We start from the raw sequence: 15746 nt of genomic DNA, 5'->3' as shown, positions 1-15746 counted from the left end.
TGCCAAGCATTGAGAAATATTCCTGTGAGGACAGAGGTAAATCTTAGAAGCTGTGCATGACTATGCAACAGGCAGAAGTTATCTGAAACTTGGAGACAATTCAAATGGTTGGTATTACAAGTTCCGGCCAAAATGTTGATGTGCTTGTTATTCCGCATGGTTGTGTGAACCTCACCCCACAGCAGCGTGCCAACCTACCTTTGTCTATAAACATCTGATCTGTAAAGAAAAAGAAATATCAATGCACTGCATTCGCATCCAGATCTTGTACCCGTAGCTGCATGTGGGCACAAAAAATAAACCAGGCACCGGTATAGCCACATTGCACTCCTTGTGGGTTCTACCACCATCATACATTTCATATCACCCCAAACCGCAGTCAAAAGGTCAACATTCCACACTCAAACACGGTTGCCTATTCTAACTCGTTTTTTCCCCGGACCTGTTGATTAGAATGACCTCTCTGCATCACTAACAAGTATAACTGGAGAAAAAACTTTAAATCTGCATTACAAAGCTCCCTTTTTGCCTAGTGCTAAGCCCTTTGCTCAGCGTCGTGTCGTTCGCTTTCTTGTCTTTTGTGCTCGTCTTTGTTCGCGCTGTTTGTTCAAGATGTTTATCTCCATTGTGTAGTGTGTTCCTTGTTACATTTTATATTTTGTTATATTTTTGACACCAAAGCCGCCTTCTAGAAATTACATTTTGTAACTCGTTCTTTTTTCCTTTTATTTTAGTTTGTTTTCTTCATGTGCTAACTTCCGCAGCGAACTTGTTTTTTAAAACTTTGTATACATTTATTATCTAAACCTTCTGTCTTGACATTGTAAAACCTGTATCCGCCCTCCCCTCTATAATGTAAATCTGTACCCTGAGGGTATTTTAAATAAATAAATAAATAAATAAAAGGTGACACAGTGACGGCAGAACAAGAACACCATGAAAGTTGTGTTCGGAGTGGTGGTACGAGTGTGTGCCTCCCTGTAGGCTTAGTACAACACAGTGCAGCCGTGCCGGATGGCAGGGGACAGGTTTATTGTCGAGGCACACAAACACACATACACATGGCGCACAAGAAGAGGGGGCTGCACTCAACGGGCTCCAGGCTCGTCCTCCAGTACACTCTCCTGGCTGCCGGCCGCATACTGCACATGCATGTGCAAAGGTGGCATGTTGAGATAGTTGGCATCAATACATCTCAGGAAACAATAAAAAACATAAGGACACAAAGGAAGAAAGGACACTTGCCAGCTTATTAAATAACTAAATAAACACGAGCCTTGACTCCTGTAGCTTTGCCCACATTTGTGATCTTCATTGTGACATTTATAGGATTACTGTGTACTCGACCCATCCTGGTAACTCCACACACCCCTCCAAGTACAGCGGGATCCCGTTAATTTGACCCCTGTTAATTAAAAAATCTGGATAATTCAGACTGCTGACATGGTCTCAGTCAATGCTCATGTAAGTCTATGGTGTCGGACGCTCATTAATTCGGATGCTGCTAGACCCATACCAATGAATTCAGATGTGTTCCTGACTGCGAGGCAGAGTCAGTGTATGAACAACATAGCCAGCAATCATGCTAGTATCCCACGTCATGTCAAATGTCACGTCAGTGAGGTGCATGCGCATGTCTTATGTCAGGCAATGGCAGGCATGACGACGTACGGAGGGCCCCAGCACAGGAAAAAAAATGTGCGGCCACACAGTTTCGGTTCCCCATTTCTGAGTTTCGCTCCAGACTGCACCAATGGCAGCTCGGCAGCGCATCGACCTGCCAGCAGAATACAGTTCTGCACAGCTTCGGATAGTGATTGGTGCGGTGCTTGTCTTTTCATTTTCTAACCAGTAGGCGTCCCACCGTTCCGATGCCGCCACGTTTCCCTCGGTTCCATCCGCGCAAATCTTCCGTTCTTTTATTGGGGCAAAAATGCATGCTCGTCAGGTGCTATTCGCAGTTTGTGCGGTGGTGCACCTCTTCACATGCAAGGGCGCTGCGGAGGCCTTCACTATTCTGGAGCAGTCCTGCATTAACAATCCCGAAAGTGTGCATGCGGTAGACATTCCACGTTATTCAGAAAAATCGTCACTGCCGCACAGTTTTCACTTTAAAAGTAGACGACTGTAGCCGTGATTTGAAAACTAAATAAATTTACAATAATGCAAACGGTTTCCGGCAATTTTGGACGGGCCATTTGTTTATTAGAACCTTCAGATAATTCGGACGTTTTTCCCGGTCCCTTGAAAAACGAATTAATGAGGTTTTACTGTATTTTTATCTCAGCCAATTCCATCCTCGTGACATTCTTTTCCTTCAGAACTGCAATTTCCACTGTATATATCATGGACAGTCTGGCCCCAATCCTGTAAACTTACCTTGACTAATCTTTCTAGTATTTCCGTCCTACCTGTATCTTGTGTCCAACCTCTCCTTCAAGTTCTCCATCCTCTCGTACTCTGTCCTCAACCTACCTGAAGCTGCTTACTTCTATGATTATACACTATCCTCCTGTTCCACATACCCATTGACACCAATGCCAATACTGCAAAATGCCACCAAAAAACTAGAAAAGAACAGAATTGTGAAAACACTCCAACTATAAAAAAGACATTAAAAAAGTTAAAGAAATCATGCCATGCTGTTTCCTATTGAATCTTATTATGTCACTTCTGTAGCGAGGAAATATCTGGCCACCTTAAAATGCTTCACAACCACATACAGTAAGCTTATCAATTGTCACGACAACACTAAATCATACTGTCATATATTTTTTTTTTTTTTTTCACTCAACACATTTGCTATTTTATGCAATATAATATACAAGTCATGTAATTCCCCTCTTTCTTCCTTCATCTTATTTCATGCTAGATACGCCTTATGGGTGTAAGAAATGATGACAAGTAGAGTAAAATTTGTGTGCGTATATCAGTTTCTTTTTATAGCTTTGCTGTGTGAAAAAAGCTTTTTATTTTTTTTATAAACTATGCGTGTACATATTTGCAGCTATTCGAAAATGTTCGATTCAATTAATGACTATTTTTAATATTCATTTCACAAACAAAAATTTGATATTCACAAACTCTTAAGAGACCTAAATTTGTATTGTTAACACGTCACTGAATTGTGAACTTATGGTTTAATAATCAGTGGTTGTATTGCAATATGGTGTTTATCACCAGAAAGGATGTGAACTTCGTTACTATTGTGTCATTGTAGTGAATGATGTGCGAACAACAGTGCTGGTGCCTTAGTGCAGTGCACCAGCCTGAGGAACCATTATACTTGCTCAACTATAGTTCCAGTCGGGATCTACTGCCTCCCTTTCGCTTTGCCTGGATGGCCATTACATTACATTACATGAGCATGTGCTCTTTCGAGTAAGTAAAGCGCTATAAGAGAAAAACAGAAAAAACCAAGGTATTGCACTACTTAAAAATAAGTGCAAGAGGAGAAAAGGAGAAAATACAAGAGGAGAAAAAAATCTAAAAACAAAAGCCACTCGTGCCTAGACCCCTGCCAGGAAGTTTTGATGGCTTTGATGAGTGTGCGCCAAAAAGTGCTACTGAGTTGCCCCTTAGACTGAGCTCTGACATGCATTGTGGCCAAATCCAGTATGCTCTAAGACCTGGGACACCTTGATAGTGAGGGATCTCCAACTCGAAAGCCATGTCACACAAAATTTGCAACGTGCTTGCTGGTGAAGCTTATTATTAGCAACGTTTTCTTATTAACAAGCATGTCGTGGTGGCCCTAGCAGCCTTATTATGACGTCGGACAAAAGTCTGAATGAGGTGCTTGTTAACAAATTCAGGTGTATTGGGCAACCCGAAGTTGTTGAGGTCAAGTGCAACCTTTGCCCTGTTTCACGATGTTAACTTGATTAGTAGAGAGCTCAGGTAGCACGCACCACCAGGCCGTAGTGCTTGAGGATGTCCATCTTGCACATGGGGCACGAGCGCTGCTCGAGCAGCCAGGGGTCGACGCAAGGCTTGTGGAACGAGTGGCGGCATGGAAGCAGGCGCACCAGCTCCCCTGGCCGCAGTGGCTCGATGCAGACTGCGCAGCACTCGGCCTCGTGCTCGCCACCCGGCCGTAGCGTCTGCACGGGGATGCGGTCCAGGGCCTTCTGGGCCGCGCTGCACAGCCGCCTCTGCACAACAACAATGGGTCCTCTCCTGATCCTCCGCAATCTTTACTTCCTAGTTTCAACCACTGCAACCAAGTTGCCACTCCTACTGTCAAAGGCAACATGGCACTTTTGCTTATTGATTCTGTGAATCCTGATGCTTTCGCCTGCATTTGCGCTGGTGTCACATTCTGCTACGAGAGCCAACAGCTTCCTTACCTTGTCTTGAGTGGCTGGGATTGAAACCCTTCACATTGTCCTTGGTGTGGCAGTAAAGTTATTCAGAGCTTACTTTCTACTTGCCTCTGTCAGACAGTGCCTCTGCCACGTGGCAATCTTAGTGTCATTTACACTGAATGAGCTTTGCCTACATTATTAAAATTTTTTCTGTGAGCTTTCACGTGATGGAAAACATTGTCATTTGTGACTGGTGGTGTGACGATGGAAACAGCACCACCTGAGAAAACTGCTGGCAGGATAAGAACTGTTTTATAGTGAATGCTTTTACGTCCAATAAAACATTAAAAACCCATATTAAGAAGTTAATACTTCAGACAGAAGACATTAAGAAAAATTATCAAGAATTAGGAGCAGTAAAGTCTATACCTGTTGCTTGTCGTCACAGTTGAACACTGGAAGTGTATTACTGTAGCTTTTATGTGAAAATAAAACTGCAATTTGGTACAGGACAACCCCAATCTTTATGCTGAAGAAACAATAATGCCTGAGCAAGTGCAGTCGTAATAACTGTTTTTTTTTTTCGCTTCCCAGTTCACCTTATCATTCCTCCCATTTGGCTCCCGACTGGGACCTGATTTTTCCCAGCTGGTGGTCAACTGGGACCAGCTGATTTCCAGCTGAAACCAGTTATACCCAGCTGAGTTCAACTCCCAGTCAAAAGATTTTCACCTGGGGCAACGTGCGGAATGGATGCAAAACGTTGGGCACAAGCCCGAAATTGAGATTAATTGCTGGTTATCCTGCAAAGTCATACATTTTTAGGACAATGAAATCAGGCGTTGGCTAAATGAATTGGCTAAAGGTGCGAAGTTGCCTTTCCTCCGACTTTAATTCTGATTTCACATTTTTGAGTCATGCAAGAGCTCCACCACTAAGTGCCCCAACTCAATGAATGACAAACGTTGTTTTCAGTAAATGTCATTAAACTGCATCATGGCACGGGAAACAAATGACACCACCATTGAATAAAGTCTTTTGTTGAAAAATGCAGTAAATCTGTCTGGCAAAAGAGCTTCGAAATTCCTTGCCATAAAGTTCTCATAGAGTATGTGCTGAACTCTCTTAATCTTGCTACGGTCATATTGCATGCATAGTTTTGTCACGAGATGGTTTTTTTGCCACAAATGCTTCCTCATCACATTCTGGCACTTCCAAGAGTCACAGCCTATGCAGTGCCGACGACACTTTTCCTAGCCGTCTATGATACTCTTGCGATATGTCAAGATAAAAATGAACGAATTAGATGTTTTCGGAGCGCTCTACAATTTGCCAGCAGAATGTTCGGCCTAACTGCAATACTGCAATACTCATACCCGTCACATGAGTACTTTCAAAGCTATTAAGTCAAGAAACACCTTTGAGATTCTCAATCGCTATTGAAGTAGAAGGAGCTATGCCACTGCTGCACGGCAAACTAGACCGCCGTCGAGAGATTTCATCATCTCATACCAAGAAGTTGTGCCGCCACAGTTGTAGCCAATAATAAGGCTAAGAAAAAAATTTTCATTCTTTAAAGTCATATTATTCACTCTTGAAATTAATTTTGTTGTCTTGCACAAGCTATATAGCATTCATGCACATTTTAGGAAGCTGGTGCTGGTTATTTTCAACTAGCAACAACAGTATTATGCTTGCTGCAGTATTTTGTAGGTTGGCCTGAGTTTTTTATGCACAACAAATTGGATGTTTTAAAGTTTCATATTTTTCTCAAAAACACTGAGACTTGCTATACGTTGGGTATTTCACCTACGATGCTCTGCAAGTTTCAAATTGAAAAAAATTTTTTTTTAATTGGCTTTTTGAATTACAAGAGAGCTTTTTTTTTTGGTCTACCATTGTCAGTGGTGCAGCACACCGGAATACAGCTAAAATTGGAATACAGCTAAAATGTGGTAACTAGTAGGCTGGTTATCTAATATTAAAGAATCAACTTTTTATCTATTATTGTTAGTATCGTTATTTACTGACAGGCTTGTAGCCCACCGTAAGTAATGTCCATATCGGGCCACAGCACCAAGGGTAACCACATTTTCGAAATTCTGAAAGGTGGGCTACATGCCCCTTAATAAATAAGAAGACTAACAGTAATAGTTACAAAGTTAACCAGCCTACTACAACATCATTACATTATTAAAGCCAGATACACTTTTTTGCAGCTCCCCCACCCCACCCTTGTAGTGCTCGGCCCAGGGCCCCCTTAGGGGATAATATATGATTGTGAGTACTTAGCCACCTCCCCCATATGAATCTCGCATATATACACATATATACAGACACAATTAGGAACTACTTCAACAGAAAATATTCCAATATTTGCCTTAAGTCGAAGATGAGAGGCCAAGATGCCTCTGTTGTGCTTTTCATCTATGCTTTTTAAAAGGTAGCAGCCAGTGCAGCTGCTCTGCTGCACAGCAGGTGCAAGAAGACACTGACCGCCAGCAGGTCCTTGGCGTGGATGTAGCGGAAGCGCTGCACGTAGTAGAAGACAAGCCAGGCGAGGGAGATGATCATGAGAATGATGAAGGAGACAGAGACAAACAGCACCGAGGTTCTGTTGATACTCGGGTAGGGGAAGGGCCGGTGACTGCCCACCGACATCTGCATCACCACCCGTGTGCCATTGTCCACCAGGCCAGCTATCTGCTGCCCCTTCTCCCGGCCAATCAGCACCGAGATCAGCTGGGACACTGCGCAGACACAAGCATGCCCCATATTAGCCCACACCTTGTTTTCAGCTGAGAGAAAAGCTCCTGAAGCTGCTCAGCAGCTTACACCGACCGTAGCAAATGTGGGAAAGGCCAGTGTTAACATTAGTTGGCGCACACAGGCTGACGCACAAAGCCACACATCGTTGCGTGACTGCCGTTATAGAAGCAACAAAACCAGGAAGAAAAAAAAACAGCAAAGACATGTGTTCCCCTTTTTGTCCTCTTTGTTTTCTTCCACTGGCTCTAATACTTCACGGGCCTCTTTTTAACTTTTTCCTTCCTGTGAGAAAAATAGGCATTTTTTGCAGGTTAATTTTATTACCACTGGGTGATAAGGCATATTTGCCTTACATATGCTAACATGCAGCAATCATTGGTCTGCAGTATGGTTAAATAAATTAAAATAAAACTACATAATCTTACTATTTTAAAGTATGCATTTCATAGAGGAATACTATTAGAAAATAAGATTAAATCTTGTAATAAGGGTGTAATTAGTTACTACCCTCCACCCAAATGCAACCATAAGCTTTGTAGTCTTATGACTGTGCAGGGGTGAATGCTTAAGAAAAATCATTCCCTTATTACACATTTACTACCCCTTGAAGGACTGCCCTAAAACTTAAATAATATAAAAACTTATCAGTCTAACACAAACTTTCATGCAAATTATGGCAAATAGTTTAATGTCATGCTTGTAGTAAGAAAAGAAAAAAACATTTTCGAAATTCTGAAATACGCAAAAATTTGCTTAATTTGATTGCACAAAGAACCTGAAAGTTTCAATGCCTGACTCATCAATACAATGGGTAGCAATAAATATTTGCTGCTTAATAGAAAGAATCTATTTTTTGGAGGTGTTTTAAAAGTTATTCTTCCTCCTAATATTTTTATTCCAAAATGCTAAAAGGTATAGATGTACTGACTGACACAAATGTAACTCTCAAAGATACACATGTAAAGAGTAAATGTGAAATTGTAATAAATAAGAAAAATTGAAAGATGAAAAAATTTAGTGAATGGTGAAGATGATGGCAGAACTTCAAAAGATGTGTGACTATCATGAGGAAGAAATCGCTTATATGTATCAGGTGCACAAAATGGTTAAGCTGAAGTGACTAAAGGCTAGGCATAAAAGCAGTTTTAGGTCAAAAATTTTTCAGCCACAAAAGAGAAATTTCCACTTGCCAAGACTCACGTGTGACTGGGCCAGAGATATCTTTATTGTTCAAAGCAACATGCCCAGAAGAGCACTAAAGTGCCTTCTAGACATTAACCTGGGGAAAAAAAATATAAAGCTGACATCATTCAAGAAGAGACGCAATTGTAGGAACTGGATATGCTCTTGTAAATGGTAAAGGTATTGAATGACATGCATGTGCACCTGAGACCCTATTTATAAGTCATTGTCCTTAATTCGAGCTAGTCTATTCAGGACGAGCCTCCAGATATACTTATTTGTGTTCACTGAAATCACAATGCCTCTGTTGAGAAAAACAACTGAAAGCATTGCTGTATCTTATTGACTGTTTGCTTTCAGTATTCAGTTCCATTGGATTCATTGCACAGTCAGTGCCACCAGTAGGGGGACAACAGGATCTTTTTACGAGCAAAAAGGTACCCCTGAGCAGATGGCAGAATCAGATCTTGGCCACATAATGTGACCACGCAGAAAATAACAGCTATAATACTGTGAATGTCCCCATTAGATCATAGGAAGCAAAAAAATCTGCTAACCAGCAGCAGGCAGAAAACAAATGTTTCCCAGTGGACAGCATTTAGTGCTCTGGGCTCATTTTTTTAGGTATTCATCATTCCAACTAAAACTAAACTATCTGGCATCATCTGGCAGATGACTGCTACTACTAAAAAAGAAAACGGTTTATGGGGCGTTTAACATCCCCGAAGCAACTCCGGCTATGAGGGATGCTGTAGTGAATGGCTCCAGAAATTTCGACCACCTGGGGGTTCTTTAACGTGCACAGACATTGCACAGTTCAAGGGCCTCTAGCATTTCGCCTCCATTGAAAATGACAGTCACAGCTAGGATTGAACCCACGTCATTTGGGTCAGCAGCCAAGCACCATAACCACTGAGCCATCCCAGTGTCTCTCTAACTGAAGGCACAAGTCAGAAAGTGCATTGTAAGCATTGAAATAGCACAATACATACTGCACTCATTTCTTTTGTAACAATCATGATTTTATATGCAGTGTAAAAGACAAAGACAAACATTCGGTTCAGCGAAACTGCAATTGCCGAACGTGGCTGTGTGCTCGACCTGGCTTATCTCGAACTATTTTTTCCAATGCTCTTGTCGTGCTGATCCCTTTCAATAAACCCTCGTCCAACATTTCACCTGTAAAGACGCAAATCAGACGCACAAGAAATGTGGACAGGCAAAATCTTTGTCGACACAGCGTAGCTCCAAGCCAAGAGTTCGAGAGCGTCAGCTTCGTCTTCTTCGCAAACTGAACTGCGTCAGCTTCGTCTTCTTCAGCTTTCTCTCCTTCGGCGGCACTGGCCGCTGGGGCAGCAAACACCAATTGTATGTCTTACACACCAAAGTTATTTTGCGCAACCCAAGATCACTGGACACCGGAACCATGTAAAGTGTTCTTTTATGAGAGGGGTGACTATGCCTCACTGTCACGTGAACTAGACCAATTTCTTCCTCAGTTCCGGTTCAATGCATTATGCCTAAGCATCAGTGGGTTGTGAAATTTGTTCAAAACAACAATATTATCAGCTACCACAAATGTTTTTTCCTTCGGGTATCAATTCCATCAAGTGCCGTGATGATAAGGCACGGATAACAAGACAACTTCATACCATGACAGATAGAAGAAACAGGTTGTTTCCAAGAAATTACCAATTTCTTGATCTCAAGCTGTCATTGCAAGTGAAAAGAGTTTAGTAGGGTCATTACAAAACAGATGTGCAGAACTCATAATCAATACCTTTAAAGTTTAGGCAGTTAAGTTAAATCCAACTTGAATGAAATGTGGTAAGTGTCAAACAGAAGAAAAATTCCAAGGAAACTATTCTGGATGTTATCGATGGGCTCAACTACAGAACAGACAAAAACTAAAGCTGGAAGTTTCAATGCATATCTTCAGTCGGTCTTCTCACATGTAAGTACAGCTACTTACTGCAGTTCATTCCAGTGTGCACAAAAATGACTGAACTGGAGAATCTAAAATGGACTGAAATGGAGATCAATGCATTATCCACCTCTAATCCAGAGTGTACATCCACCTTTGTCCTCAAGAACTGCACTATATCTACTGCCTTCACTTTGGTGCTCCTGTTTGAAATGTCTCCTGAACAGGGTGTCTTGTCTTACCCATCGACTGCAAGAATGCAAATTTAATTCCTAATGACAAAAGCACTGACAAAAAGAAAGTGACCACAGGCCTATTTTATTATTAAGCGCATCGTGCAAAACACTAGAGCCCGCAATTTAGGCTAACTTAATTAATCACATACAGAGCGATAACTTCTTTTCTCCAATGCAGCATGGTTTTAGGGCTGCATTTTATTGTGATGCATAATTCATTCAGCATACTCATGGCATCACAAGCTTGATTAGTACAGGCAAACAGATAAGTTTTATATTTTTAGATTTAAGGAAGGCCTTTAATACTGTGCCCCATGCACTCCTGTTAAAAAAGCTATCCCTCCTTAAAGGAGTATATACATCAAATTTCAGTTGCATGTTTTCTTCTTTGTTTTCCAGCTCTTGATACAGGCTGGCTTTAGCACTGTTGTAAATTAAAAGGATGAAGCAGCGATTCTAATGCAGCATTTTTCATGCCTCATGTGACCGGTACCGACCTTTGACGTCAGAGCCATCGCTTTTTAAATAGAAACCGAACAGGTGAGAGAAGAAATTCGATTATAAATTATTTAGCAGTCATAGGTGAATACCACATGGTGGTCCATGTATAATACGAACGCATTACGCATCATTACAAAGAAGAAAACATACAACTAAAATTTGGTGTCTATACTCCAACATATCGAAAAATCTTTTTACATGGCTTAAAACATACACTTTGTCAAAAGTTTAGAGCCCAAGGGTTTGACTTCTAAGCCATGTAGTGAGGTTCCTGCAGCATTCGTGAAGTCCTACTCATTGGAGTTGGCAGCACCAAAAATCTTACCTTCAGGAGATTTTCATCACTAAGGATGCATTACAAGCCACACGGTGCAGTTCTGAAACAAACCCCCTGGACTCTAAACTTTCGACAAAGGGGGTACCTGTATGAAAGAAAACGGCGTGGTTCTTGACAGTGAACTTTCATCAAATGTGTTTGTGCAATCAGGCATCCCACAGGGATCTGCTTTGGACCCTCTGTCTTTTTTTTTTTATTAATACCAATGATCTTGCTGGCCATACTGCCAGTCAAGTTAGACTGTACACTAATGACTGTTGAATTAATGCAAGGTCACTTGTGCAGTGGTTTTCCAACAACTGCAGAATGATCTAAACTCAGTTTAGTTGTGCTGCCACTCATAAAAGATGGCTCTTAACCTGACCAAACCTAGCCTCACGAGATTTTCGACCAAACAACTTATGCTTACAAATTACACCACGGATAGAACTTGCTTATGAGTAGTAATAAAGTATAAATATTTAAGAGTTGTTTTCTCTGGCAGTTTGTCCTGAAATGCTCATGTCCGTCCCCTCATGGTGAAGACTAGTTGTGTGCTAAACTAGCAAAGACAAAATTTTAAGCAGGCACTAGTTAATCTAAACATCATGTAAGTTTTGCATTTAATCCTTGAGTACCCTGAAGTGCCAAGGGGCCCTTGAACTAAAAACTAAACCAAACATAGCAAAACTTGAACATTACATACTACCTGCTTTGGAAAGGTGAGGAGACTGACTTTTCAAAAAGATCTCAAAAATAATGGGTGGCCTCGGCTGGAAGTGCAAAGACAAAACCTGTGCTTATCACTACTTCACAATATTTTGAATTCTAGAACATGCACCAATAAAGGCAGATGTTTAAAAAGCTCTACTTATGTATATGCATCTACATAAGCTATGTATTTTCACAAGGGCGACACATGAGTGAAACAGGTCGCCAGAGGGCTAACTTTTTTCCAAATTTTTCAACATTTGCACTCCAAATTTTGGTGCTCTGCACTTATATTTTATTATGTGTTGTACCAGTTAATGAGTTATTGACGGGTGCAAATACATAGTTTGCATCAATGTCACAGCGGCCGTTATCTTTGGGTCCAGAAAGCACGGCAAAAGCCTGGCTGTTTTCCTAAACCGCTGATCACTAACCGGTTACATTTTATAGCAATGCAGCAGAGACTAGGCAGGAAGGGGGAGACCGTCTTTTGTCCCAGTGTGGGGAGTGTGGTTGTTCGGGCTAGGAGTGCAGAGGGGTGAAGGGTAGCAAATGGGGGAAGTCGGAAAGAGGGAGCGGGGCCACTAGTGAGGCTACTGCCGATGGCACAGGCACTAAGGACCATTTCCTGCCTAGTCTGAGGTATTCACATGACGTCATCTGCAAGGGGCGCTAGAGGCTGGCGCGGCATGCGCCACGTTGGTGGTCGCGCACGCGGCAGCCGCAGCCAGCCGCAGCATTTACGTCGCTTGTGATGTGCGAAATGTGGGTGTATTTAGCGTCTCGCCACAGATCATTTCTGTCCGACCCGTAACACCGTATGACTGAGTGGATACGCCGTGAACTGCGAGAAACAGAAAAGAGCAAGCATGCTGAAAAGATTACACTTTGTGAAAACGTTGACCCATAGGAATGCGCAAGCGCCGGCGCGGTGTGCAACGTACAAGACCGCTGCCGTGTGTTGAATTCACCGATGCTGAGGCCCGCCTTGTGCACGGCATAAGTTTGCCAACAGGCCAAGGAATTAAAGCATGCAAATCTATGAGAGTGTGCAATTGCTTGACAAGCGGGCGGGCCCAAGATCCGCGCTAAGGGCGCCGACGGCCGAACTGCCGTTTTTGAAGAGGCAAGTAGTTAAACGTGTCAGTTCGTTTAGCTAGCTTAACTTGTCATCTCTGCTGAAAGTGACATGTTGCTACTGAATGTAGCCGAGTCGCTGCAGATCACGTTGCTGCGAACCGGCCTATAGATTCCAGGTCTTGTGTACTCGAAGCAACGCTACATTGCTACAATCAAAACTGCAAAACATTCTCACTAGGTCCCCCGTTCATGTTGCTCGAGCATTTTGTTGCTTAAATAAAGCAGCTATGATGCAATTTGCCTTTCTGCTGAAACAATGAGGCTTCAGCAGTTTGCAGACTACAACCACTTGAAATATGAGTTTCTGCGGCGTCAGTTCTGGAATATGGGTAATTAATCATGTGCTGCGTTAGGACACGATGTGTCCTGCATGAGTAGCTGACAGTTATGAAGTGATATTAAAACCTGCAAGTCGTGTACATTCTTGCATGGAATGCAGCCGGCCAGTTTTGCTGCCGAGTTGCGGCAGGCAGCTCGCTTAAATCACGGCACAGAATTCTGCTGCAAACTAAATGCACAATAAGCGTTCCACAAAGAAAAGTGGATGTTGACACATTCAATAACGTGCAAAGATGTTACGGATCGCTAACAATTCAGGTCGGGTACCTCACGGCGTACCGTGACAAATTCGTGAGCTGGCGTGAAACGACCGCAAACATGGCGTGTTTGCTGCGGCGACGCTCGCGCCGTCTGGCAGCGCTGCCTCAGTGAATACCTCCTATACGCAAAGAAGGCACCTGTGACGTCAAACGTGAAACCTACCTATATCCTGGGTAAACAACTGTACTCATTACTTTTTGTCGTCAATGTGAAACTGACCCAGAGATGTCATCTGCGCCCTAATATTTATATTATCTCTGAATACTTTCCTCCAGTAAAATAAACATTTCGATGTAGAAGCCGTGCAGAATAAGCAACGGAACCTTTCTTGCAACTCACTAGCTCGAAGTGGTCGTGCACACGTGTTGTTAGACGACAAACTGCCCAAATCACAAACAATACAATGAATGTCCACAAACAGATGTTACTGACTCAAGACTGTTTTCATGGCCACTGCACACAGTTTTTACTGAATAACCAAAACAAGAATATTGATTTAAACTCTTGGCTCTGCTGACTGCTTGCAACCTACCACACTGAGACTGGCCACGTTCATAGCTGCTGACGAATGGTACTACCTCTACAGTGATTTACCACCCAAGTCAAGGACTACAGTGCAACGCCAGACAGTTTAAGCATGCTGCACAATGGTAATCAGTGTCTTCAGTCATCGCTTCACTACACGCACTTGCGGGCGTGATAAACATGACAGAACTAACGCACTCATTTTGTTTTCGCGACTCGCGCCCGTAACACCACGGCAACTGCATGCACAGGCCATGGCTCAAGCTGACCAGCTGATCCTAGCATTTCCGGTGGGAGTTCCTTCTTGCAGCCAGACTCGATCCGCGTTCGAGCGAGAAAGAAGCCCAAGGAAGCGCTTCCTTCACCCTGCCTGCGAAACGCCTTGCGTTTTTCGTGCCTTGCCCCCATACGAAACACGAGAAGCTGCAAACCAAAGAGGCAAGGAGCAGCAGCCGCACGCGCGCATCGATCGATGGCGCCCACCTTTGTGGCGCATCTTGAGCAGTCGGCCGCCCGGACCCGCCGCGGCGGCGTAAAGCACTGCCCCAGACGCATTGGTGCTGGCTGCATGGCGCATCTTGACGGACTCGACGCAGTTCCCGTGCTGGATGAGCGCGATCCAGGGCTCTTGCGGAATGGCAGCAGCGTCGAGCGGCGAGCAGGCGTCGTGCGCAGTGTAGTTCGCACTCGTCACGTGCACCACCACCCCGCTCACGGAGCCCAGCTTGCCCGCGCTGTAGTAGCGGCCCAGTTCTTCGCGCTCAGACACGAGCTGGCCTGTGGCCGGGTGCACGTATGTCAGGTTTATCACCGCCGTATAGTACTCGTCCGCATCCTGCGCTAAGTCCGCGCGAACCCACGGCAGCAGCAGTACCACCAGCACTCCGCACGGCCGAGCAGCGCCCATGCCTGCGACGACGCCGCCTGCCGACCGCTTGACTTTGTTTTTTCGTCGCTGCGTTGGGCAAGATGCCCCGGCAGAGGATCAGTTCGGCTGGTGAACGCAGGAACGGCGCTAAACGGATTTCATGCCAAGATTCATGCGTAGGCTTCGAGCGAGGGCTTTGGCTGCGCCACCCCCACTGCGCTGTGCGCATAGCGCAGCAGTTTTACGTGAAAGAGGCGGCGCTCTGACACTCATCGTCGCGTCCTTTCGGGATTTCGGTATGTGGTACTTGGCGCACCGCAGCTACTGCCCTCGGTACGGACGCACGTTCATACCTCCTCACATGGCGCTAAAAGCACTCCTTCCTAGAAAGCAGCACAAGATCCAATAAACTTGTTCAAGAAAAACGAAAAACACCGGACAGCGTTTTGTGCGCAGATGACTGCAGTTCGCCCGAAGGGGAATACACACGAACCATCACGCAGACGGATGATCCATGGAACACGCTCGCGAGCACCGTGCGCTCGGCAAAACGCTCGACGTCTCGACCTCAGCCAGCGGTCGTCATCGGAAGCTCGAAAGCTTCAGAGGGCATGGAGGAAGTGACAGAAGGAGCTGCTGGCGCAAAACCACGCAAAACTACTAGTGT

At 43.9% G+C, this 15746-nt stretch overlaps 1 protein-coding gene across 1 annotated transcript; it reads right to left on the bottom strand.

Annotated features, from left to right (window-relative positions):
* Window positions 1–1012: 1012 nt before the first annotated feature.
* On the bottom strand, window positions 1013–15741 carry gol (ring finger protein goliath). The gene is made up of 4 exons (XM_077662122.1): window positions 14695–15741; window positions 6804–7057; window positions 3912–4154; window positions 1013–1142 (listed from the first exon to the last, which is right to left on the bottom strand). The coding sequence occupies exons 1-4, from the start codon at window positions 15116–15118 to the stop codon at window positions 1089–1091; spliced, it is 975 nt and encodes a 324-aa protein (XP_077518248.1). The 5' UTR covers window positions 15119–15741; the 3' UTR covers window positions 1013–1088.
* Window positions 15742–15746: the final 5 nt, after the last annotated feature.

This window comes from Amblyomma americanum, chromosome 4 (assembly GCF_052857255.1).
Source record: "Amblyomma americanum isolate KBUSLIRL-KWMA chromosome 4, ASM5285725v1, whole genome shotgun sequence".
Classification (NCBI taxonomy): Eukaryota; Metazoa; Arthropoda; class Arachnida; order Ixodida; family Ixodidae; genus Amblyomma; species Amblyomma americanum.
The sequence above is the reverse complement of the archived record's forward strand: the minus strand, read 5'-3'. Positions and strand labels throughout refer to the sequence as shown.

Excerpts from the sequence above, each read along its gene's own strand:
- gol (XM_077662122.1), bottom strand. The coding sequence starts at position 15,118 with ATGGGCGCTGCTCGGCCGTGCGGAGTGCTGGTGGTACTGCTGCTGCCG. Across the intron at positions 7,058-14,694 it reads GCTCAAGATGCGCCACAAAG|TGTCCCAGCTGATCTCGGTG; the intron begins GTGGGCGCCATC and ends GTGTCTGCGCAG. Across the intron at positions 1,143-3,911 it reads TCAAGCACTACGGCCTGGTG|TATGCGGCCGGCAGCCAGGA; the intron begins GTGCGTGCTACC and ends ATGCATGTGCAG.